The 27,979-nt window shown below is 31.0% G+C and overlaps 2 protein-coding genes across 16 annotated transcripts; one reads left to right on the forward strand and one right to left on the reverse strand.

Annotated features, from left to right (window-relative positions):
* Positions 1-698: 698 nt before the first annotated feature.
* On the reverse strand, positions 699-19,143 carry LOC126854202 (phosphatidate phosphatase LPIN2). Of its 4 annotated transcripts, XR_007688075.1 has the most exons (13): positions 18,823-19,143; positions 7,549-8,454; positions 6,108-7,100; positions 5,912-6,036; positions 5,625-5,827; positions 5,171-5,350; positions 4,285-4,806; positions 4,093-4,174; positions 3,728-3,995; positions 3,140-3,643; positions 2,955-3,058; positions 1,936-2,394; positions 1,098-1,229 (listed from the first exon to the last, which is right to left on the reverse strand). XR_007688075.1 is itself a non-coding variant. In XM_050600668.1 (12 exons), exons 2-12 carry the CDS (start codon positions 7,735-7,737, stop codon positions 1,079-1,081), a joined length of 3,318 nt encoding a protein of 1,105 aa, XP_050456625.1. In that variant the 5' UTR covers positions 7,738-8,454; positions 18,823-19,142; the 3' UTR covers positions 699-1,078. The 4 variants fall into 4 exon arrangements, 3 of the variants coding, with proteins under 3 accessions (XP_050456625.1, XP_050456624.1, XP_050456626.1); XM_050600668.1 differs by lacking the exon at positions 1,936-2,394 and having other exon boundaries at positions 699-1,229; positions 5,171-5,347; positions 18,823-19,142; XM_050600667.1 differs by lacking the exon at positions 1,936-2,394 and having other exon boundaries at positions 699-1,229; positions 18,823-19,140.
* Positions 8,438-27,979, forward strand: LOC126854267 (uncharacterized). 12 transcript variants are annotated; one of them, XM_050600838.1, is made up of 9 exons: positions 8,476-8,574; positions 8,818-8,898; positions 9,042-9,170; positions 10,180-10,329; positions 10,963-11,080; positions 11,775-11,859; positions 27,106-27,270; positions 27,430-27,581; positions 27,708-27,979. In XM_050600838.1, the coding sequence occupies exons 5-9, from the start codon at positions 10,974-10,976 to the stop codon at positions 27,955-27,957; spliced, it is 759 nt and encodes a 252-aa protein (XP_050456795.1). In that variant the 5' UTR covers positions 8,476-8,574; positions 8,818-8,898; positions 9,042-9,170; positions 10,180-10,329; positions 10,963-10,973; the 3' UTR covers positions 27,958-27,979. The 12 variants fall into 12 exon arrangements, with proteins under 12 accessions (XP_050456793.1, XP_050456792.1, XP_050456794.1 ...); XM_050600843.1 differs by having other exon boundaries at positions 10,194-10,329; XM_050600841.1 differs by having other exon boundaries at positions 8,825-8,898.

The following is a 27,979-nucleotide window of genomic DNA, read 5'->3' on the forward strand; positions in this document are numbered from 1 at the left end:
GATCTGATACAAAAATAAACTATAGCTCTCCGAAATTATATATAGTTATCTAAAAATAGGGAACGTAAGCAACAAATACTTATCTTTCTATTCATCTTTTAACATATCTTACATTCTAGAGTAATGTCCTATTCTCAATTACTAAACAAAATTCCAATGCAGTACAATGTAGAAAATTGACAACATATACATAGACAGTTAGATGCTTGTAAAAAACTTACATATGTGCAATAACAAGCAAGACTGTATCCAGAAAGTATTGCGTCATGAATATAGATAATTCACACAATGGATAAAAGATTAAGAAATTGTTTTCGACTATAAATTTCCAAAATGTGTTCTACAATGATTCTGACAGTGTCACTTGACACAAAGAGTTTATATACTTTATCAAGCATAATGCGTATTATAGGACTCGTTTTAGTTATATTATAAAGCATGTATCTGTATTATATCTAATTTCTAGTTATGTTGTGTACATTGACTGGTGTGATTAAACCCGAATATAGAATGTATATCTGATATTTCGTTTAACATAAAGATCTTTGTTATCTAAGTATAAAGAAGTTATGGAATGTGTTAGTGTATATATCAATGAAATTTACTTTTTAGATAACTTATATATTTTATATATAAATTATATAAATTATATACATATATATATATATATATATATATATATATATATATATATATATGTTTACATATAACTTATATATAATATGAATTAAGTTATAACTTATATACATATTTATAGATATATAGTTTTCATATAACTCATATAATATGAATTAAGTTATAATTCATATATTATAGCTTTATATATCTATATATATATATGTCATATAAATGATTATTAATCTTATTATATAACTTATTATATATAATTGTGTTTAATATTTAAATAATAAGTTTAATATCTGAAAAAAGCATTCGCATTTTCGAGACTCTTAGCATGGGATAATCACACCTGTCAAGGTCACTACGATCAACGCATAGGATATAAAAGTTAGCTAAATATGATTATCATCTCGTTCGTAATACAAGCGAATGACAGTTATAGAATAAAGTAAGTTTCTTAGGTAGTTTGAGCCTGAGCGTAAAGCTCTTCGAGTTTCGGTACTTCTGCTATCGGATCCCGCCAATATGCAAAATTGCTAAATTCGTCAGTTGCGTCTTCTCGCCATGCCGGAAACACATGATCGACGATGAAGCTCATGTTCGAATATCTATAACAAGAACAAATTAAAATTGCAGAGCATGAGTCAAGCACATTTACATTCTCTTATACTGTCAGTATGGCTGAAAAATGAATGTTTAATCTACATTTATAATTTATGTAAAATGGATTAATACATGAACTATTAAGAAAATGTATAAGTTTTGCCAATCTAAATATTTCTTCACATAAACTATATTAAATATAAAGTGTATGTGCGAATTGAATAAAAATATGGTACAATACATCTAAGATTAGATTGATACAGAACATATATAAAGTAAATTGTAAAAAGATTGACAAGTGTAAGTCACAAATTATATAATCAATCATAGATAAAATAAAAATAAATACAAATAAGAACAGTGTAACACCTTCAACAACTAAGCTATGATTAATTTATAATTAACATTAATATTTTCATTAATGTATAAATAACAGAATCATGAAGTCCCTGGTTAAAAAATTATGCACGATAAGCAAATAAAAAATAAGATGAATTTGAGCAATGGCAAACATTATTTTATCTATACATTCAAAAACCAATGTTTCAAAACATTATGAATTATATGTTAATATCATTCCTTGCCCATTATTGCCTAATATTGAAAAATGTATGGTTGAAAAATGTTGATCCCAATAATAAGATGTAAGGACGGCTGGAAACCAAAGCGTATCAAGCGATGATAAAAAGCTTGTACAAAACAAATGCTTACCCTATAAATCATAAGAAGATTAGGTGGGAGTAGTCGCACGACCAAATATATATCCCGAAACATAGTATAATATATTAAAGTATCTAATTTGCATTTCTATTTGATGTATTATTTACATTGGATGTATCCGGTTTAAATATTTATAATTGCAAATAAGTTTTTTTTTTATCTGATAATCTATCATATTATTCGTGCATAAAAAAATGTGCGTTTCAACTTTGTACTTAGGCAATTATCTAAAAATAAAGCATAGATTGTATTATACAAGGCAATATGTTCCAAGCATAACACAAGAATGCATTAAATTTAGCCGGATACTATTGGCATTTTGCTGTATATAATGATACTTGAATTAATTTAATTAATTTATTTGATAAAATTTATGGTTGTGCCGATCAGTAGACGTTTGGCATTGTTGGTGGGAACAATTCATTGATGATATTGCATTGACGCGCATAACTGTAATCACAGAAATATCCGACCTATCAATACCCATTGAAAAAAATTGCATTTTTTTTTCAACCAATAACTTCATCTTCCAATGCTCAAGCGTTTATCATAATTAATCTATAGTGAAGGAGAGAGGGATGAGATTCCAGTTTGTTAATTAGTTTATAAACTATTCTAACATTTTTAATAAAACTAATTAGATTATAAAAGTTGTTAGTAAGTTCTAGATAAAAATCAGCTAAGGAAAAAGGTAGTAGGATTCAATGTTATGTAAGCTATACCATACAATTGATTACAATTATTGTTATTATATCCCATCTGCAAATAAATTGTGTTAAAGTTGATACACATTATAAAAAAAATCATATCGACAAAAAAAAAAAAAAACTATAAAGCATAAATAAGAATTGCTACAATTAAAGAAAAATATCAAATAGCCTAAGTAACGATTATATACATTGCTATAATCAAATATACACGTTTTTAATTCATGATTTTATTCTATTATGTGTTCTAGACACAGAAAAAAGAATTATTATTTCAATAAACATTAATAATGCAATACTTACGAGGATTGGAATGTTTGTGTCAATTCGTGTTTCAATTCTCCTCGATGGTTGATGGTGAAAATCCGCATTATAGGAATGCACACTGCTCGATATGCCCATACATCCTATATGCAAAACATTTTTACATATAATTATTATTTCAAGTTGTTTTATTAATAATTGATAAGATATATGATTGAGCATACATTTATACGATTTCCATATCCAGCATAAAATGGCTCGGATCCTTCGGGGAATAACGCTTGAATATCTTTTAGACAGGATATTTTGAATTCTTCCGGCTTCTTTTCTATCACCTCACGATGGAATGCCAAGATCAAGCTAGTAGGATTCAAGAGTAATGGACCTTCCGGCAATGTCAGATCTCCTTGCCTCAAATTCCTCAAATATTCCCGTGTACCTCCAGCCTGGCCAATCGCCCTCGCCGAAAGGTATAGTAACTTATAACCATTGTTCTTGATTTTAGTGAACAATTGAGCGACACCTGATTGAGCCCAATCTTTGCCTACTATCGGTAGAATGTGGCCCAGGACATCCGATTTCGTAATAGTGCCATCGATATCAGAGATGACGATCTTGTCATCCCATTTCCATTTGTAGATGTGACATTTGCAACGTTTCGTACCTTGATAAGCGGTTGTTACGCTAAAAACCACTTCGTTAGCTCCGTCTTTCAAATTAAGGCTGGCCTATAACGAAATAACACAAAACTTATTGAGCTTTTATTTATATTTTATACGATTGCATGACGAAATGTGTGTGAAAATACTTACAATCTGCTCAGATGACAATCGTAAAGTTTTACGATACTTCTCTGTGGATTCGTAATACGGTCTTCTTTCAATAGGTATCTTAATACCTGGTGGTTCGTTATGATTACTGTCGGAATCCTCACCGCCGCTATACCCTTCGCCCTCTCTCTCATGCGTTTTCTCAGTCTTTGCAAGTGCAGTTTCATTTAATGCAGGTGTTAATCTTGCACAAGTTTCTATCGCCTCTGTTGAGCTTGGCAAGTCTATGTTTTGCTCAGTCTTTTCCTCTCTGAAAAAATATAATAGAATTATATTATTAATAGAAATATAAAAAATCGAATATTTTAAAAAAGCAGAGTGATCAAGATCTATGTTTTGCTATCTACCTGTTAACAGAGGGTAATTCTTCGTTTGTTGCAACTTTGGTTTCCAAAATCTGTTCAGATAACTGCACGGCACTTTCCTCGGCTGTAATAAAATCGATAGAAGCCATATATTAATAAATCGCGAAACAAATATAATTATTGTAGATAAAACATAGGAAGTTCGTTAAACAGAAAAAATTTCAAATGTCTTACTTTGATTAATGTCCTGTGGTTTAGATGGTTGCGTGGAACGTCTCCAAGAAAACCAAGAACTGTATCCGCTACGACTCTCGGGTTTGCCGTTACTCTGCCGCTTCTTATCCTCATGCGCCGGCAACGGTATGTATAGATTTTCGATCGCACGTTGCGGTAAGTGTCTTTGAAAAACAGCATAGGTCAGCACTATTGGACAGGCTGTAGCCCAATTGTAGAATTTTCCGTTGATTCTTACGACCAAGTTCGGATTTTCGTATAATTTAGGATCAGCACAAACGTCCTCAAAGTGCAGTAAATTTTCTTGAAAAGCTTCCTTCGAAGGACCATTCTCATTGTCTAGACCACCGCACAATGACATACTTATCTCTACATTATTATCGAATATAGAATGCTTTGGTTCCTCGAAATCGCTGTCTAAGGACTTTGGTCCACCAATGGCTCCCTCAACACTGTTGGGGCTTTGAGGTAAGCTAGGCCCATTACCAGATTCTGTGTCCTCTTCGTCCATTACTTTTTCATCTAAAAAAAAATAAACATTTTTTTATATATAAAATATAAAAAGCAATATCAAAGCAATACCAACCAGTTTGAGTTAACTAAAACAAGAAAAATAATAAATTTTATTTACAAAAAACATATAACTTTGTTAGTAATTTATTACTAGCAGAAAGTTGTAAGTTTCATTTCAGGAAAACAAATTTATGAATTATGTAAAAATATTTTTCTACTTCAAGAATATTATATTTATTGTTAAAAATGCAAAAATAATTTCAATGTAATTTGATAAATAATACAAAAGTAATACAAAGCATAGTTATTGACGTAGTTAGTTTCGATTGCATGCATTTAATATGTTAAAGCAAAAGCAAGTTTACCAATATACCTTTAACCACCGTTGAACCTCGATGCGAAGAAGGAAAATACAAAGCCGCAACTTCAGGGTCCAGTTCGTCGGCATTAAGATCGCTAAGATAAATTCCCTCTGATTCTGGATTGTGTCTTACGCGAGAAGTCTTCTTCATAAAGGAGAACATGCCACTGAGCATAGATCGTTGTGCATCTTCTGTCATTAAAAAAGCGGTTGGCAAATAGTTAGTAGATCAAGCATTCCAGTTAGCTACCAATATTTTTATAAAAATAAAATATTGAGAATTTTATGACATTATATTTATGATGTGTATCTGAATCAGGCTTATTAGTCTTTCAAAATGTAACAAATGATCAATTATAATACATTTTTTGTTAAAATCGTACAATGTGGTGTTAATTGCAGTGACAATGTACAGTTGCAGTGTACAGTTTGAAATAATCAAAGTGAAATAAAATTGTATACTAACTATTTGGTTGACTAGCTGTTGTTGAAGAATTTAATGAATTCCGATGTGACACTGACTCTGGAGGTGGACTTGGCAATTCACCCCATCTCCAACTTTGCTGATGACCCTTGTCGTCTTCTCTCTCACTACTCTCTTGTGTAATTTTACGTACTTCGAATTCCGTATCAGATTGAACAGGTGAACATGATCTGGAGTCTTTGTTCCTTTCAAACACATGATCATAATATGTAGATAAATACATTTGCATATATTATTTTTCAACAAGAATTGTATAAGAGATTACATACTTGGTAACTTCTGAATCACTGAAGAAGTGAAAATCAGTTTCAGGACGCTTCTCAACTATATCCTGAGAGTATGTTATTGGTTCCATATCATTCTTCTTTTCAACTTCTGTGACTGGTGTAGGTCCCTTGAAAAAAATATTCAATGAATAAAAATGTTGATACGTATAACAATAAGAAATAAAGTGATATTATTTACAGTTTCACTAATTGATTCCTCGGTAACTAGCGCATCTGCCTCGCTCATTTCTGTTTGGCTGCTGCTGCCATTGCTAGTTTTTCTCTGCAAGCCTTTTTTCTTCATAACACTCTTCCTCTTGCGTTTCCTCTTAGTGGAATTATTACTTTTTGCCTCTTCAACGTTTTCTTCTTTCAAATTCTTTTTATTCAAAGATGAATTTGATTCGTCACTTGATTTTTCCTTACTACTGCTTTGGGGATCATCCATAATTGGTCTAAAATCATTATTTACTACACTGATTTTGCGAATTCTGTCAGATGAAGTAACAGCTACGAAAGATTTCGGGCAAGAAACTGGCAATTTTGGTTGTTCATCATTGATAGCATCCATATCAAATATTTCCTCATCTTCATTCTTATTATGCTTCTCTTCCCAATTTTCCTCTTTCTCTTTCCAGTCGCTCAATAAAGCTTTCTCAAAATTTTGTCTCTGCTCGATCGAAAGCTCTGGGAAATTTTCTTTAAACAATTTCTCTTTGTCCTCCTTCTTCAAGGCAGAATATATTTCTCTGATCATCTGCTGTTTCTGCTCTGAAGATATTGTACCAAAACTTTCCTTAAACATCTCATCTCGCTCTTCCACAGTCAACGAAGCAATCTGAAGCCATTTCTCACGATGTTCCGCAGGAAGATCTGAGAACTGTTCTATCAAAAACTTCTCTCGTTGATCGGGTGGTAAGGCGGACATCTGTTCCCATTTCTCACATTCTATAGAAAGAACCGAATCTATGAGGATCTTTTCTCTCTGCTCCTGAGGCAGATCTGATAAGAGATTGAATTTTGCTGGTGGAAAGCAGTTGTCATCGGGTATAGGTGAACAGGCCAAATGTGGTGGAATTTCAGCATCTGTCGGCGATCCATTTAAGCTAACTTCCTCTACAAAAAAGGCTTCGCCAGAATCTCCAAGTTTCATATGAATCTCTCTAGGCTCTCCATTTATCTCGATGTCCACCTGTGAAAATATTATTTAATATATATGCAACAAGATACAATATAACTATATATTTATTATATAATTGTATATATAAAAAATATAATTTTCTCATATTTATTTTATTTCAATATAATAAAAGTATAAATATCCAAGAATATATAAAGAAAAGAAAGCTTTCTTTGAAAAAAGAAATTTCCTTCAACAGAAAAAAAGTAATATATTTTAATATATTTTAATACAGGCAAGAAAATATATAATCTCGAAAATATTAGTAATTAATAATAGCAGTAATCATCCCCAGAAAATATATTTAATATCATGTAATATATACATATATATATATATATATATATATATATATAAACAAACAGTAAGAAAAGTACAATAGAGCACACATAGGTAATGTTATTGATTTATTGCGCTTACGCGGCAATAAATTATCGCTAATTACAAATGTTTGACTTACCACTTTCGCCCTAGAGCGAAGTACGCCAAGTTTGCCGAAACGGACATGAAAGGGCGAGCACGTGAAGGTGCCGTCCGGCTGTTCGATAACGATGACATCGATCGCACCGGTAAGGGTCGCGGCGTTTATCTCGTTGTAGAAGAGACGGAAGTTGCTGATGATCTTGGCGATATAGTTCATACTGTACATGTCCAAGCCCGCGAACTACTGGTCGCAAAAAGCGACCGACGAGATTAGCAGAGTACTATTCAAAATTCGCGGCGTACAGACGTATTCGTAGCTATATTCGGTTCAAAGATTTCTCTCTCTAACGCGAAAAAGAGAGAGAGAGAGAGAGAGAGAGAGAGAGAGAGAGAGAGACTAGAGGAATTAAAAATCACCGAGGATCGAGATTATTTCACGTTTCGCGGATTTGTCTCGCGTCGAGGAGTCACGATGCCTCGACGACGGCGTTCTGTCAGTTTCGCGTTGCCCTTCGATCCCAATGACACCGTTCGACGAAATCCGACGATGATCCGTCGACGACGCCGTTACGGCGACGGCGAGCTGTCAAAGTGTCGCGTTCGCGGACACTTCACACTGTACGTACCGTTCGCGCGAATTTCGATCGAGGAGAAACGATTCCGTGACGTGATCTCGAGACGATGAAAACGCGAGAGAATCCTGATGACGAAACGAGCGACACAAACGAGAAAAGCGGAGGCCGTCTCCGCGGATCCTTTGTTCCTCTCTTCCCTTCAAGCGTACGTTGATAAGTGCGCCTGGCACTGCCAGCAGACAGTAGTCCAAATTGATGTTGAGCGGGGTCACGTGATCCTTGCCGAGCCAATCGGCGTGGCTGCCGCCCGGTGGTCGATACGGCGGTCGACGCGACGTTAGCGCGCCTTTCGAACCGGCACGGATTTCCTGGAACAAAGAAACCTAACGTCACGCTCATTTGTTCTCCTGTGCGAGCGTGTATGTACGACGATCGATCAAATCGAGCGAGATAGTCCTCGTCGGTGAGATAATTTCAAGTGATTCAGGGTAAAGGTTTTTCTTACCCTCTTACTAATTAATTACTAATTACTTTATTACTAAATTACTATATTACTAAATACTTTATGTTAGTTACTTTTTATGGCGACAGGCGTCGATATACAAGTAGTCACAATTATGACTTTCGAGAATAAAAAAAATACGACCGCCTAAGCTTTAAACATATCAAAGACATCTCGACTTGATAATAACATTTTGCGGAGATTCAAGTTTTAATTTAATTTTCATTAGAAAACAGTCACGATGAAGTAACCTCTCGGAAGGAACGAGAACGGAACATCCTGAAGTTGCCGCGCACTGACGTTAACTTGGGTGAGTTAGTACAATCACTACTTGTTTGAATTGTCAACGATTTTCGCGACATATTTCGTTCCGATCGGATCGAACGAATGACGTTCTCCGCGAGCGCGTATTAAAATCTCGTTAATTTTTGGATATGTTGTCCAACAAAATAGCAACGACAAAAGCCGGCAAAGTGATGCATCAATCCTTCGTTGAGGATAGCTCGGTCGAAATCACGTCTCGCGGAAATCCGATAATGTGAGCTTGAAATCGGACGAGGTTGTGCCATTAACGGCTATTAGGTAAGGATTTCAGCTAGCAAGTGTACGTGATTTTGATATCAAATAAGGTGATTTTGATGTTAAATGACGTATTTGTTACCAGGATATCGATTCTGTAAATCAAATAAGGGTAGAAATTACAAGAAAATTTATAATTTTTTTAATACAAACCTAATAAAATCGCGCATTTTTGTAATTTTCACCCTTATTTGAATTACAGAATTGATACTAAGGTCACAAGTTACTTCAGCCGTTCGCAATGAGATAATCTTGTTTGAAAGAAGCCGAGAAATAATCAGACTAACTTTTCGACTGATAGATTTTGCACAATCGATGTGATCGCGATATATTTTAAGCTTCAATATACGAGTCATTTTTATTGGATTAAAAACGAAAGTTTTTTGGGAGTAGCTACATTTTACGATCTATTCTAATGAGCAGACAATGTTTTTTGAAAATGTTTTTAAAAATATTTTTAAAAATGTTTTGAAAAACATTTTTATAAACATTAAAATAATGAAATAATTCCTTTTCTCATTAAAAAAATATTTATAATTAACATTTGCTAATTTAATATTTCATGTAAAATAAATAATTGATAAACATTAAATAAATATTATTTTTACAATTAATTGGAAAACATATAATTAACGAACAATAAATATTAAAAATATATTTAATAAATATTATCTGCTGAGATTAAATTAATTAAGATCGTCGGTTATTTCGGTCAGTCAATTTTATTGTCAATTTTATTCGATAAAAGTAATCACATAAAAGTCGTGTTCCAAAATTCAGTATTGAAAAACTATAGTTCACGTTATATATATATTATAAATTTTCAATACTGGCAGTAAATTTCGGAAAACGGCCAAATTTTCATCCGGAACATCTTGAAATTGCCGCGCACTAATGTTTGGATGAGTCAGAAAAATTATTACGGGTTGTTTGAATCGTCAACGGTTTTCGCGACATTTCGAACGAACGATTTTCTCCGCAATCGCGCGTTAAAATCTCTCTTAATTTTTAGGTAAATTATTCCAGGAAATGGCAACGACTAAAGCCGATAATGTGATGCATCAATCCTTCGTTGAGGATAGGCTCGGTCTAAGTCCCACCTCGCAGAAATCTGATACTGTGAGCTTGAATCAGACGAGTTTGCGCCTTTAACAGTTATTAGGTAAGGTCACAAGTTATTTTAGTTCTTCGCAACGAGATAATCTCGTTTGAAAGAAGCCGAGAAATAATCAGGCGAATGTCTTTGACCAGAAGATTTTGCGAGATATTTTAATCTTCAATATATGAATCGTATTTGTTTGATTAAAAACAAAAAAGCTTTTCTTTCCGGGAGCAGTCATATTTTGTTATCAATATTAAATTAGATAAGATTATCGGTTATTTTGGCCAGGTATTAGTTTCGTTTGATAAAAATAATTACAAAATTCTCGCCCGGAAAAATACAATAATCGATGTTGAAGTTAAAAATAGTGGAATATATTTTTGTACTTTTCATTAAAAAAGAAAATGGTTTTGGTATTATATTTATTTTTTGATGAAACAATTTAATAATGAATTATAAATTATAATATTATAATCATTTCAACGCGCGATCTTAAGTCGTTATTCAAAATTCTTATTATCAAATTTCAATTTCGTATGCAATTTCATCAACTTGCGAAAGCAGTATTATGCTACATGCATTGTATCAATAAATATATATATCGAGATATATATTATGTGCCTTTTTTGATGTTAGCTTCTTTTATAGTCTCTACAGGCAAAAATAATAATGCCAATGTCTTCTTTCTTTTAGATAGACTCGATATGAATAACTCAGTAGACTGCATGGCGACCTACTTAAGGGAAATCCAAACAAACGTCTTAGTAATAGTTAGGAATTTCCGTTCTCGTATTTGCCTCAACATAATTCAGTAAGTAAAAATAACACAAAAATCTCCATTCTAGAATGTCTGCAATATAAAAAAAAATAACGATTATACTCACATAGACCATTATTTTGATCGAATAAAGTATTGATTTATATTTTCTTTTATATTTTTTTATCTGTGCTTAATTTTATCCTAAATATTATTTCATATCTGGCACATAAAATATTAAAATAAATTATTTACATTTTAAATTTAACTTAAGAAATTTGATAGTGTTTATTAGAGTCATGCTTTTTAAAAAATAATATAACAATAGTAATGTACAACTTTCTTTATTTAACAATAAGCATTTTTCATTTAATAATAGTAATCAATTTTAAAATAATTTCTTTAAATGTTATGTAATGTTAATCTTTTATTTAAGATTTAAATTGAAAAAATTGAGAATTTAAAATTAATATTCCAAATTTGCTGTATGTTTAAAACAGCATTTTACGGAGAATTAATGTTTCAACCTTCGCAAGAAATGATTACGCCATAAAGAGAGATGAATAAAAAAAAATTTTAATATTTCTTATTTACTTGACAGTCATTTGAATGTCGAGTCGCGCTTGTAGGCGGTAATATAAAAATCTTGAACATTGTACTTTGGTCGCCACGCAACTTGCATGTATTTAGTTGCATGTAACTGGCATTGTCAAGGTCTAATAAACATTGTCTATCCTTTTTTGTACAGCAGATCTTTCGTGATCGAATCGATACGACGACAACTCAAAGGTCGATACAAAAGCAGTCTAGATATTTACGGGCAGTCCGTCATGGTGAGTCACAAATTAAAAAAGAAATCTTATTGCTTTTATTGATCAGACGTTTAAGCAGAAATTATGTTTGTTTACGCGGTTTTTATCGCAATGATGATCTAGCGATTTATAATGATTATTTAGCGATTTGTCAGATGATTTACGCGCGCTGACCATTTATGCGCGCTGACTTGACGATATTTTTGACAAATTATATTTTCCAATACGGAAAACAACCTGCACACATTGCATTGCAACGAGAAATTCCAATTTTTATAATTGATATTATTTTTTTGTGATAGATTGCATTTGCATTTGCGTCACACATATATTAGATCTGTGTGAAATCTGTCATTATTTTCTTATAATTTTATTATCACGAATTTTTACAGTGCAATGTAAACTTCACATATTGCAGCTAATTTTATCGCTAATTTTACAATCATTTAACGGATATTATTTACGTCATTATTGCACACATAGCATAAATAGCGATTACAAAACTATCAAATTCCAATCTAAATTCAGATATTTCATCTCAGATATATAAGCGTAAAATTGATAAAAATTGTGTATGAAAGAAAAAGAGCGACTAATCGCCGCTAACTCTCTAATTTGATTCTCATACTGTAATCAAAAATTGTTATTACGACGCAAAAGTTTGGTTTTTCAACTCTGTAAAAAGGTCGATCACTTTCCTGCGGCTTGCGTAAAAGAGAAGGTTGCACGCGCGAGTAAAACGCGAAGAATAGTGACGGGATTTGCCGAGCGCTTTCTGCTCGTAACGTAATAAATTGTTTACCATCTGCATCTCCTCTTACGAAAGTGCATTCTCTTAACGAACTCCTCGATTTATCCCCCGAATCTTGATAAAAGAAAAAGAATTGCATCAGTTGCGTTAATTTAAAACCATATCCTTGTACGATATTTGCAACTAATGTTTGTTGTTCGCTTCGATTTCATTTCAAGGATATATGCGTGTCATTCTCTTGTGTGTTAAATTAATCTAATTTAACATTATTTTGAAATGGATGAAAATTATCTGTGGAAAGAAATAGAAAAAACAGGCTGCAATAATACTGATAAATATTGAGACACAAATAATTGTTTTTTTATTTTTATATGGATTATATAACAATCTTTTGCGAAAAGTTCAGCGACTGAAATTTTAAGATATCTCGCTTGAGAACCATAAAAGTCGTTGATCGTATGCTCTCCCAGAAAATATGCAACCTCTCATTTTATCGTCTTCGTAATGAGAGAGATTTATCTCTTTGACCGATGAATAAGAAAGTTTGTCACACAGAGGTTCTCAATATATCCCGGTAGTACTTTTTATAAAATGTGATTGAATTATTTTTATTCAGCAATTATTATTATTTATTTCTTTAGAAGAATGTATTTTCCAATTACATTCTAATATATTTTTATGTTGTTAAGAATTAAAACGAGAACGAACAGTCTTTGTGAGCGAGTGTTTCTGACATTATCCAATCTTATGCAATAAGAGACGGGTGGAAGAGAAAAAGAAATAAAGGCCTAGACTTGACAGTCTGGACTGGTTTCAAAAAGCTGAACAATTATTTTCGTGAAATTTTATATATATATATATATATATATATATATATATATATATACATATATTATTTGGAACTTTCCGACGTGACGTTTGTCTATTTCGTGACATTGACGTGACAAGTGCAAATATCGTTAACGTCTACGTTCTATCGATAGGGGAGGGAGATGTTTAAGAGCCCTATTAATAGCCGCGAATAACAAAATGTTTAACATTGATCGGTCCCGAAACAAGCCAAATCGATACCTCGCGAATTGCTTGAGACATTTATAGAAGACGAAAGTGACAATTTTAAAATGTTTACCAAATTTGCGAATCGTAAAACTGACGTTAGCCTAATTAAAATTTATAATTTCTACGAATATCTCGATATTTGCATTACATATAAATTCCACGTCGTTTATTTTATCGTTTACGAAAGACTCGCACGTATATACGTTATACATCATGCCTTGTACCTGACATGTTTTCAATTCGCCTTTGTTCGTAACATAACGGATCAATTGCAATACACAGATTATACCAGTTATTCCCACGCGAGCTATTATCCGTTAAAAGCATATTGATCGACGAAATCTCATTTTGCGCTCCTCTCGGAACGAGACTAAATGCAAATTTAAATACTTGGACGGTCGCCTGAATGAGAGTACGCTGCGGCCAAATGACAAAGACAAACGATCACTCTCGTTAAACGGATTGACAATTGTCACGCGAGCTTTTAATTCATCTCGATATCAGCGAATGTCAAGTACCTTCTCAAATGTTCTTTTTTATCTCGGTTCATTGACCTGCGATATTTCCAACAATTTTATTATATAATTTTATCTGTCTATTGATGTGTCACAACGATTTTGCAAAGCCGATTTGGCCGATAGCCAATAATCTCGCGGAAAACTTTGCCAAAACGAAAACCTTGAAGTCTCGTATATATGACAAATCATTGTTAAATCGTCGTCACCTGAATGAGTAGTTTTTAAGTAATTTTCATCTTTATTTGTGATCATAGATCCCTTAGATTATTTATTATTTGTCGCAATGTTAACAATGCCACAATAGAAGTAAAATTTCGTTTTGGAAACTTATATATATGTAAAATTTTTATAAACAAATAAAATAATTATGAGAAAATTAATATTTTTTTTCTAATTTGAGAAGAGATTAAGAATATTAAATTTTTTTGCAAAAAAAAAACTTTTGTGGAAGAGTTGATAATTTTTTAACGAATATAAAAGGCATGAAAATAAATACGTTTTATCTTTGATATACCGTCATGAGTCATTGTCTATTCGGAGTTGGTCAAAGTCATACTTTTAACATAAAGAAAGTACGTGAGAAAGATATCGCAAATTCATGCAATATATAAGGTGCGGCATTTAAATTCATCACACATCTAATTATCATAAATACAAAACATTTTATAAAAAAATGGTTCAAATAAAAGTTATTTGCTTTTGAGGGGGGGAAAAAATAGCATTATTTTATTTTAATTTGGTATTTAATTAAGTTAATAAAAATATTTAATTAGGTATGTAATTAAGTATTTTTCGAATTATTATATTAACTAATTTATATCTTAATCTGACATATTTTGATATGAATTATATAAAATGTCTTGTAAAATATTTAGTTTTTGATAATTTTACCGTAATACTTTTGTCTGAAACATTTTTTTATAAAATGCTTTGCTTTTAGATGTATCAATTTAAATGCCGCACCCCGTATATAACGAACATTAAAATTCTGTTATCACAAAAGGCTTCCTTCATTTTACGAAATAATGATTATATAAAATTATATTTTTCACATATTTGAACATAAAAACTCGAGCTTTTTCAATTTTGAAAGAATAAGCTACCTTATTAACAATCATTGTTTATAATATTTGCAATCGATATTATCTGTAAAACGTACATCATGATTTGTGATACATTGCAAAATGCGCCTTTAATTAAGATCACTTTATCAGGATCGCGAAATTAATACGCTCGACCGTTACCTCGCGCGATTATTCGACAAACACGCACCGATGATTAACTGTGTCATCGGTATTTCTCGCAATTAATCATTCTCGAGTCGTATCGCAATCGCACGCGCCGAGCTTATCGTCGGCAAACCAATTTTCGACAAGTTAATTTTCCAACCAACTGCGCAATTTGACAGACACGTGCGAGTTTGTCAATAGTGTAACTTTCCCGATTTGTTCGCGACGGCGTTATTCGACATGAATTTACATAATGGTTGTACATGCACAGATTGTCCAATATTGAATGCGAATTAATATTTGTAAGGAAAGTAAATCGGTATCGTATAAAGTCAAGAGCTGTCTTTGCGATCTAAAAATCGTACGGTTTAATTTCCTTCGCGACTGGTCTCCGCAAAAATCCTGAAATAAACAAGTTCCGTGTTTAACGAACTCGCCAGATCGATTTTCGATATATCTTATCAAAAATAGGATAATATAGCTTTCTCACAGATTAAAATTGAAAATATAATTAATATTCATCGTATCTCTTTTAATTATCGAATATATAATTGGCTGCTTCATCTCTTGAAAAAGTTAAATTAGAAATCTCTTCGTGGCATCATTCTTATTTCAATAATATTTTAACGTTAAATATATTCCTGTACTCTTTAATTTATTATATATTCGCTCTAAAACTATTCCTCGCTTTTACGGTCTAATATCTCGTATTATTAATGCAATATACAATTACCATGAGAGAAAACAGCGGGTCTCGTGACCTGTTGTTTTGAGATTGAAATTAATTCGCGTGACTAACATCGCCGACGAGCAACTTAAAAGTTAGAATATTTGAACGATGACGATTGGCCTTCGTCCAGGTGAATTCGTTTGGCCGTGGACCTGGCACTGAATACACGGATTTGTGACTATTTTCGATCATTTCCGCTGATGAGGACAATCTCGAGATTTCGAGAATGCGATGGATACAAAATTTAATTTTTAAAATAAAAAGAGAAGAAATAGAAGGAAGATGTAAAGTATGGAAAAAATCAGTTATTCGATGACGTCGATACTTAATTATTCGACATTACATGTTCGAAAATATAATATAATATTCTGAAATTTATGTTAATTAGTTATGGTAATTTTTTTAGTATTTTATTAATTATAAATTTCTTTTCAAAATACATATTTATATAGCTGTCTGTGAACAAAATTCATATTTTTGAATATGTCAATCTTTTATTTGTAGCTTGTTTGTATGAAATACATCTTCTTGCGACCCAGACAATCCCAGGTACAAAGTCTGGCATATCTCTAGCCTTGAGCTTCGTTGATTCAGTGCTTCTCTCACTGAAATAAGATCAAAGCGCAGGAAACACAGAGCTAGTTTCCCCGAAGCCACTGCCACGGCACGCACACGCAGCCAATGAAAACGTTATGCAATAGGTGCATTCACAAGAAGATCCTCATTCTCGAGAACATTCTTTGATCTTGTCTGTTCGCGTTTTTTTTTTTGGCATGTCATGAAACTATCTGCATTATTACATCACAATATCTCATCATATCAAATAATATAATATAACCAATCAAAAACTTATTTCATCCAAATTCATAATTTATTAAGAACAATTTCTCATATTTATCAAGTATGATTTAACAAAATAATATTTTTTCTCTATGTTATTATTTTGAGATAATTGATTATGCAACTTTTTTTTTTCTTTTTTTTTTTTTGTTAATAAATTAAAGATAATGAAGTAAAATTTTTTTTCTGTTGCATTTTTTGTTTTGTTTTTTCGTCTGTTCATATAATTTGCTGCATTAATACGCTATTGTCTTCAAATAATCGCCGATAAAATGATGAAAATGATCAATAGTCAATCAATAGTTTACCATTAAACAATAACATGTACACATGTTTTTCATCATACTGACTCATCTGCTTTCCATCGATCTTGGCATCATCGAATCGAGTTTCGAGTATCTGCGTGCTTCGAGTGTCATCAAGATCAGAATGACGAGCTTTCACGAATCCAAAGCTCGCATAGTGAAGCGATGAATTGCGTGTAGTGGTTATGACAGGCCGCGATATTAGAGCCGGTTATTTGCATAACTTCCTCCGCGATGAATCTCTCTTTTGCATAACTATGAATATTTTTGGTAATCACCGTACGAAAAAAATCGTGTTTTTTATTATTCGCTTCTTTAAATTAAACAGTTTAAAGAAATTTGTTCATAGATTTAAATTTGATATTGACTTATGAAATATGTGTAAAGATTGAAATTTGAAATAAAAAAGCATAATATACGCGATTTATAACGAGTATTTATAACGAATATATAATATTATTTAATAATGTTCGTTCATGTTATCGACATAATTCATGCATTTAACAAATAACGAGTTTACTCTATATAATCAGATAAATTATTTCCGTTTTAATCCTTTTCATTACGTTAATGCGGTATTCGAAGTATAACAATTAATAACTTGTGCGTTCAAGTTGTAGTCGACATCATATATTTAGATATATGCAAAGTTATTTAAATGGCATTATTATAAAATAACCACAGTTAACATATCCTGGAATATAACAGCGGCGAATAAATAAATTTTTTTTCTATCGGTATTTTTTTCCGGTTTTAAATGTATGACTTATATATTGTCATTAAAATATTGATTAACGTGGCGATTATTGTACGTTATGTACTCCTGATTGGTACACAATTTTGATGAAAAGTGATAAATATTGAATTTTTAATATTTGCGAGTGATAAAAAATTAATAATATAAATAAATTTTTTTTCTTGATAGTAAAATGTTTTTTTTTTCTACAATGTAATAATATTATCTATCTTGTACGCGTAAGATTTAATTATCATTTATAATTATAGAACCATTTATTGAAAATCATGCTGATTTTTCTCTTTATAATCTCTGAATAAATAATTAAAAACGCATATCAGGCAATTATGATACATATATAAAGAGAAAGGAAAGATTTCAAAATTTATCAAAGTATTATAAGCGAAATACAAATCGTTTCGTACACTGTTTATATTATATGACAAAACATTTATAAATCTAACAAGATAGCAGATTGTTTATATATTCAAGATTACGTAGTTTACGTTACATATATAAACGGTACATGTAAATTGTGATCCTATAAATAATTTTAAACAATTGTGCCAAGAGAACTTTATCTTATGAAGCAAGTAAAAGCAAACATATTACGAATGCAGTAAAATAATAAAACTCATTATTCCTGTAAAATCTGTTTACTTTAAAGTTAATTGAAGTATGATACATAACATTCTCAAGGAAACAAAACTTGGAAGGAGCAAGAAAATTGGAATTTTCAAATTTCTGAAGGAATATTCATGTTGAATTAGAAAAATCAAAATTTTTTTAAAATGATGAAACCATCAAATTACCTACCTCGAGGAAAGCGTAATGAAGCGTCGAAACGTGAGACGTGGACCGTCCTCGGTGAGCACGTGGTGCTAAAGATTCAATGGGATTGACGACCACGCTTGCGTTTTTCGAGCTTTTTTTACACGCCTAATCTGCGAAGACGCGAACGAATAAAAACACTCGTCGTGTTCGAGTAGCTATGCTTGACTGAAGAAACGTTTCCAACTCCAAAGTCTGTCAACATGAACTAATCGCGGAATTGATATACATATGTATATACGCAGACGTATATATATATATATATATATATATATATATATATATATATATACACTTGTATAGATAATGTATGCGTATATATATATGACTGGCACGTGTATGTAGAAGCGTATGTGCGGTGCGTGAACACGTCCAACGTGTACGAGCGATTGAATCAAACTGAAATCACAGGCGAGCGCGGTCCGAAGTTTATCCTCGTGACGGAAACTGTCTGGGAATATATGCTTGTGCAGGGTGCTCAGAAAAGACGTAATGACGTTTTAGATTCACGCAATTCTGATCAGATTGGGATTTCCGCGAATTCTGATTTAATTTGAAATAGATATATCTAATATGCACATGAATAACCATTCAGCTATTTTTCTCGAATATATACAATATATGTAATAATTATATAAATAATTATAAATAATTGTAGTAATTATACAAATGATTATTACATCAGAGAAGCATTTATTTCTGAAACTTTATTTATCATATGATCTTTTGATAGAGAATAAAGATTTGAGAAAAGAGAGAAAAAAGAAGAATCGAAAATATTTTTAAATATTATTTTATGGCATAATGCGCGTTTATATTTTTTATTCCTTTTTAAATTGTTTGGTAAGACTTAGTCACGTATTTACAGACAACCGTGTTTATCTGTACGTGAATCACTCGTGTATACGCATTCGTTGACAGGTGTACGTGTGAGTTAGAGAAACCACGCGACGTATTTTCGCGTGAAGGGAACTCGGCGATTGGTTCTCTCAGATCGGACCAGCGGTCGAGCCTCTCTTTTGCCTCAATGTAGGAGAGCAAAACGTTAAAGACCATTGGCCTAGATCGACATTGAAGAAAGGCTGTGTGCGTGTCACCGAAAAACACTTTCATGCTGCTCACGCCATCAACGATTGACCAATTATTGTGTTTCAACAAACGAGCGTCCTCCAGATATTGTTACGTCATTTTATTTTGCCTAACAGTTTAACGCAGATTCGTTAAATGTTACATACATATATTTAACGTGTCGAAAAATGCATCTCTAATAGGTGCAATGTACTCGAACATAATTTTTCGAAGGTTGATATAGATATGAGATAATGTATCTTTCTTCCGGATTAGAAAAGGTAATAATAGCATTCATTCCAATGCAGTTCTTGAAAAAATATCTAGTTGTTATTACATTATTTTTCTTTAAAATAATTAAATTTTATTTTTATTTATTTTTTTGTTTAGCGATATTTGTTTTATGTATTATAATATTTTTTTAATATTATTATTTTTAATTTTATTATATAATTAATTGAATTGAAAAATTATGTGTGTTTTATTAATAATTTGATTTAGTTTCAAGAAAATAAAACTTATTAATAACCCGCCGTATCAATGACCTAAATCAAATTAGAATCGTGTTTTCGAGATATAACTTTGTGTGATGTACATAAAAAAATATCTTTGTACACTTAAAATTTATTGTCTGATTTATCATAAACAACTTTATATTTTCAAAAAATAATCCTTTAAGTAGTACATTTTCGAATCATAAGTAGAATTATGATAGAACAGCTGATCGATTAATTAGCTCTTGTCATTTTTTTCTTACACTTCGAAATTTCTTAATCAAGAAAAAACTTTTTATTTTGTTATCTCTTCATATTGTGTGTCATCAGTCATTACTTTAGTGTAATAATACAGAATAGTAGATACAGAATAGTTGTTTCTTGTGAGAAATGAAAGTTTCAACTCATGAATTTCAAGAATGTGGTAAAAAATAATGTAAAAAAAAGAAATAAAATCTTGATTTTTATGAAAGTATTGTATAGCATGTCTTTTAATGAGATATTGTTGCATGCACGCCCGTTACATAACGATAACATGAAAGTTCCATTTAGGATGATTGTTAAAATTTGCATATATATAATTGAGCAGTATTTTATACTGATGACTTGCATAATCGCGTTATCATTCGTTGCAAAGTTATCAACTAATTATGCTATTTATAAAAAAAAATATTTGACTGAAAGAGAGAATGTTGTTCAAGTTTATTATAAAGATAATTTATCCAAATCTTTTTAACTATTTTATTAAGATATACATACATATTAAGATATATATATATATATATATATATATATCTTTTTTCCTCTTACTATATATTTTTTTGCAATATAAAAAATGTTTGCAAAAAATATGACTTTATGAGAGAAAAATATGATTATTAAACGAAATGTGATTTTCCTTTTATAATATATTTTAAATCATACGATTCATATATTTACAAAAAGAGAATCACTTAAAGACTACATTATAATTGATTGATTTATGCAGTCTATTATTTCATCGCGGTAATTATAATTAATCGAAACAGTACGTTGACTTTATTTATCAGACTAGTGGTTGGTGAGGAGGGTTAAATGTTAATATTATAATTTTTATCAACACTCGCTTATGACGCTTCGTAAAACAAAGCAATCATGCGTTATCTATGAGATATACAGTGTTCGTCGTCACAACACGACCACCCGATAATATGAAAATATATGCGAAGATTGTTGACCGCTTGTTGCTTGGCGTATAATCTCCGCTGCGTAATATAAAAACTTGCGTAATGCGTAGAAAAGAGGAAAACAATATTATCATATATATGTATTTGTTTATGTCTAATAACTTTCGAACCGATTCGTAGAAACATGATACAGAGATCTCTCCGCTGTGTAAAATTTATATTTTAACATTCGTAAATTCATAAAATTCACAAATAGAACTGTCATCAATAGCTGGAGCCAATATTACACATTTGTGTAATATTGTACATACCTGTAGCGTGTTAAAATAGATGATGATAAGTAATTTTTTTTTTTTTTTTTTAAATTATCTAAAAATTTAAAAATAGTTGACTTGACATTATGATGTGTCAGCTGATAAAGAGGTGCATCTAATTTGAACATCAATAGCTAAATGTCAAAGTATTATTTTCAAGATGCCATTTCGATCTGATAAAAATATAACTCTCCCTTCAATGTTCATTATATTTTATCATTTCGCCATCGTATATTTGCATGTAAATATACGCGAGATACTATCGTGCACATTCTTGCTATTCCAATTTTGAAATGTCAATTCTCTTTTCATCTAAAATTGTATAGTTTTTTGCAAAAACATCTTTTACGCATTATCGCATTTTTCGATCTTTTGCTTCGAGCCCTTTCATCCTGATTGTAAGTCCGTTTATCCGTCCTCCGAGAGTGCGTTGGCGATGGCGCGGTATCAAGCTTTCGCGATAATCCTTTTCCGCGACGGCAGATGGTTTGTGTTACGTCACACGTGGGAGTCGTTCGTGAGGTCATCGACCTAGAGCGTATCGTGATACTAGCATGCATCCGCGGCTTTTGTGCGCGAGACCGCGAGTGGACCGCAAGAAATATCCCGAAGGCGAAAACGGAGCAACAAAAAGCGTGCTCGACTCGCGGTTTCTCTTCAACGACGGCGATCGTTCAACCGCAGAAGGAGAAAGCATTAAGCTTCTTGTGCACTCCTTCCTCTCATTCATGTAATAATGAAACCTTGATTACCCGCACCAATTTTTTTGCTCACGTGTTGTTTGAACAGCTGTCTTCTGGGAAGCATGTCATTGGGACAAACGCGTAGAAAATTTTCTTTTATTGTTTATTTTTATGCGATGAAATTTTAACAAGATCTTGGAGTTTCTATTATAATGCAAAGTAATTTTTAATATAATAATATAATCTAATAATTTAAGTGAAATTATTAATATTTGAAATTAAGAAATGAAATATGCTATAGTATTTGATATTGATAATAAAATTTTATGAGGGAATTAAATATAAAGTAAGGATCTATAAAACGATGATTAAATTATTATGCATTGATTACATCATAAAATTAAAAAAAAAAAAAATAAAACCGCTATCCATTATTGTAATTAAATTAAAGTAAAACATGAGACGCTTATAATTAGAGAACGGATAGCGGTTTTTTTTTTATTTTTTTAAATTTTATGATGTAATCAATGCATAATAATTTAATTGTTTTATAAATCCTTACTTCATATTTATTTCCCTCATAAAATTTTCAATATCAATATCAATCTTAAAATCGAGAAGTGTTACGCTATACTATTATAGAATATAAATAAGAATAAAATTACCTTACGTTTCGTTTATGTGTATTATTTACAGTTATGCCGACGTCTGATGGTAGTTTGCGCACATTTTTACGCATTAGATTTTTTAATTAAAGCGTAGTAAATAGTAAAGAGACATCACGACCAAAACACACCCATTCTTTCTCGAGCAGCGATTGGTCCATCATAACAGATTCTCGAGGACAAATTCGCCAGGGCCGACAAACAAGATTGTTTTTCACACTCGTGATTACTTCTTCAGTGCGTCATTCAAACGCTTGTACCAGGAATCTAAAAGATGATAACAATAACATGATAGGAATGTGGAAAGAGATAAAAACCTTGAGATTTTGAGTAACATCCAGACATAAATAATAATTCCGTTTTATCAAGTTATCATTTTAATTTGCAGTACTAAAAAAAATAAACAAATAATTAAGGAAAAAACGAATTTTTATACTTTGCTTTCTTTAAGTAAAAATGAGATATACGCGTACACATAAAATTTTTGTTATAGAAATATATGTATGTAAAAAGTGATTTGAAACAGTAGATGAAATAGTAGAAGTTATTGCAACAATATTTGTCTACAATAAGATAAAAAATAAAATGACAAAAAATATAAAGATATATTAAATAATATTATAAAGAATAAATCATTTTATAAGTTAGATATTTTAAAAATTGCACAATTAAAATGTCTATCTTTTTACTAGAAATCTTTGAAATAAAAATGAAGTTTCTTTTCATCGAAATCTCTTTAAATCAATATTACTGTGCCGTTTAATCGAATATTAGTTATCCGTGGAATATCACTCCATAAATTTTATAATATGAATGCAAATAGATAACGCAGTGTGCTTTTTTAATATTATATTAAGATTAATATTACAGAGAGCGCCACGAAACGAGGTGAATTCTGCGTCGATAACGAACATCGAAAATCTTTCGAATGTAGAAATTGACTTTATCTCATAAAAAAAAGGATAACGAGTAAACAAATAAACAAATATTTTTGAATATCAATGCGAGACTAAATAGCTAATTCTAAAAATTTTAACAGTTCAAATTTTTGACATGATATAATAAAAAATTCTTGAAATTAGGATAATTATTTAATACTAAATATTAAAGATAAATAAGAAGAATGGATGTTATATATTTATATTCTAAATTTTACGTCCATAAATTTTATTTAATTTTATTCGGATATTTTATACAATGCAATAAGAGATATATAAAAATAAATGTTTATTTTTTTGATATTTTTTTTATTTTATATGATGTGTTGAAAATACATATCTCTCTTTGTATTGATATAATTTATTTTTATCGCATACATTATGCGTTTTAATATAATATTCTTTGTTTCTTTTTGCTTTGTCATTGCATCTGTATGATACGCGATAACATATGAGTGAAAAAATGTGTTATTTTGATCGATGATTGTCAAGATAAATGATTGACGACGAGCATGATAATCTGCCGATCTATCGGATTTATATGAAGAATTTATAAGAGCGCTGTGACCATAAGAAATTAATATAGTCTTGTTACAATCGCCATGAAGTTTATTTACATCGTCTTGATAATTATCGCTTGGTCTTCAGCCGAGTTAGAAACTTGGTGAGCACACAATAACATTTTTTATATGTATAATTGTTACATATTATTGATATTATTGGTATTTTTTTATTATGTTCAAAACCAAACATTCTCTTCAAATCTTAAAAACTATTCTTTCTAAATATATACAGCATAATCAAAATGATTATTAATTGTTTGTAACTATTTGTTTGTCAATTTTTTTATTTACTCGTATTTAATTCAAGTTTAATTCGGTATTATTCTCATCGAAATATATGTCTTAATCAAATGTAAAATTTTAATAATTATAGGGATACTATAGAGATAAAAAATCGAAATGTTAATATAAATAAACTTGTGGATCGTTTCAATCCTGCTATTGTTCAAATTATCAACAAATATGGCCTGGATCCGTTAAAACTTCCACAAACTGAACAAAAATTATGGACGGTACGTAGTACTCTTAAAAACAAAATATATTTCAAGAACAATTAAATCGTGAATTTTATTATTAATTAAATCACAAAATAATTTAATTAATTAAATAATTAAATAATTTTAAATAATTTAATTCAATAATTTTAAATAATCTGTTTAATTAAATATTAATCGCACCAATCGCTTGATTAAACAGCAAATACATATTTATCGTGATTACAATAAATTTTTTTTTCGCTGAATAAAACCAATGAATCTCGAACGTGCGAATCTGTCAAACTATAGTGAGAAACCAATCGGTCACGTGAGAGATTTATTATGGTAAATGTTCGCTCACAATCGCGAGAGGTCGGCTCGAAAATCGGGAGAAAGCTGGGTTTCGGGGTCAAAACTGGGATTCGAGGTCAAACGGGCCGCGATGCGAAAGTGCGCGCACGTTTAACCTCAGGGACATGGAAAGCGAAACTGAAGAGTTGGGCCTTGTACGAAAGCAAGAGTGAATCCCGGTATAACACTTTCCAGCGTTGACATTGGGCCGAGATGTCCCACGGTCAAATGGTCGAGGTCATCCCTCGCTTCGTTTTCGCTCATCTCATTTTTAACGCTTCGAAGGCTGAGGCGTGAACTTGGACGAGAGTGAAACCGAGGTTTCACTCGGTAGATCGCGGGTAGAAGGCGAACACCAGCTCAAGTTCAATGCCGTTGTTCGCAGATGCTTAACTCTTCGCGGATTGTGTCGGGCGCGAATCCAACCATTTATCTCTCCGATAGTACCGTAAACTTGGAAACTATGTTTAACACTTTTGACGTTTACAAAGCGTTATCATATATACACGTCATAGCCACATTACATAATCCGTTGTTTTATACAACGTCTAGGCATTTTATAAAGTGCGGTCACATTCTCAAATTATAGTTGAAAATGAAATATTTTACAATCTGACTAAGAATTTTAGTCTTTTTATAAAACGCTAACAAGTCAAACAACGATTTGTATATCGTTTTAGATTCTGGCTGGTTCATTTCAATCATTTTATGAACTGTCTTTATAGAATAGTTGTTTAGAAAATGAATAGATAGTTTTAGAAAATGAATAGATAATTTTGTTTTAATATTAGTAAGTAATTATGTGTATTTCTAAAAGTTTTTATGAATATTTATATGAGAAAAAGTTTGTGAATGATAAAGATGAATATTTATTGTATTTATTATTTATTGTATTTATGATTACTTGTTATATTTGTTACAATTAAGGTTTTATAAAAGTAACATAAATAAAATTCTCGAAAATAATGTTTGAAAACAAATAATAAAAAGAAATATAAACGTAAAAAAATATAAAAAAAAAACATATTTATTATGACTATTTTTTATCAAATAGTAACATAAAATAAGGTCGATAAAAACGTGGTGATCATAAAATGACTGAAATAAATAAAAAGTTATAAAGAGATTAAAATTCTTAGCCAGTAAAATATTTTATTTTTAACTATGATTTGAGAATGATCGCATTTTATAAAATGTCTATGTGTTTTATAAAAAGACAGATTACGTAATCTGGCTACGACATATACATATAAGAATGTATATATGTAAATATTGGAAGTAAATTAATTAATCAATTTATATTATTGAGTGATCATATTTTTTTTCGGTTTCACATTATAGGGATCTTATTTGTATTTTTACGTAGCGAGTGTGTTCGCATTGCAGATAATACAGTCGCGATGCTAATCAAACGCTACAATATTCAATTGTGCGTGCTTCATTTCGTTAGATTTTAATAAAAAGTGCTTGATCTTCGCATTATCCGATAACAAATTATCACGAATTTACTAAGATAGAAATATTAAAGTCGTAATTAATTTTGTCACCAGGAAGATCCGAATTTCTCTGAACCGATGATATACAAAGCAGATCTTGTTTTGCATTCGGGAATATTAAACGGATTGTCCATTTTGAAGCGTCACAATAACGCTACTTTAACGTACATAGACAAGTTATTAAAGATGGACATTGGCTTCGAATTCGAACTTTTAAAGGTAATTCACAACAATCTTTCTGTTCTTGATTTTTAGCTCTTCAAAAGCAATATAAGCTTCTAACTGTTAAAATATTTTTTTAGCGTTGTATTTATTTGTAAATGTTATTACGTACAATTATAATATTTTATTGCGCAAATAACATTTTCTGTATTCAAGGGAAGGTATGATTACATCGTAAAACTGGTCTTTCAAAATATTAGAGGCCGTATTAAAGCATTAGCGGAAAACATACGCGCTGTAATTAACATCACATTCAACACAACAAATTACACTTTGGTCCTCAACAAATTCGACTTACAAGTTCCTAGGTAATTTTCGTTAATTGTAAAATTAATATTGAGTGTAAATTATGTGTAATCTTTCTTATGATACATATATGTTATTATTTATGTAATGAAATTTTCCATATATAATTATTTTTTTTATTATTGTAGTCGCATTAAAGTAACAGTCGAAAATAAGGATGGATCAATAGATTGGATAAATACGATTATCGTCAATATCATAGCTCCGTTCTTTAAGGAAACAATTACGAGCACCGTTCGAAAGGAAGCGTCCAATGCAATTCAAACATATTTCAATGAGATAAATCATAAGATCGCTCCGCGCAAAACGTCGGCTCAGATTTTAAATCAATTGTTAAATCAGAGTATAACGAATGGACATCAAATGTGTATACGATAAAAATATATATTTATTCCTCCAA

The sequence above is a fragment of the Cataglyphis hispanica genome, chromosome 13, assembly GCF_021464435.1.
Source record: "Cataglyphis hispanica isolate Lineage 1 chromosome 13, ULB_Chis1_1.0, whole genome shotgun sequence".
Lineage (NCBI taxonomy): Eukaryota > Metazoa > Arthropoda > Insecta > Hymenoptera > Formicidae > Cataglyphis > Cataglyphis hispanica.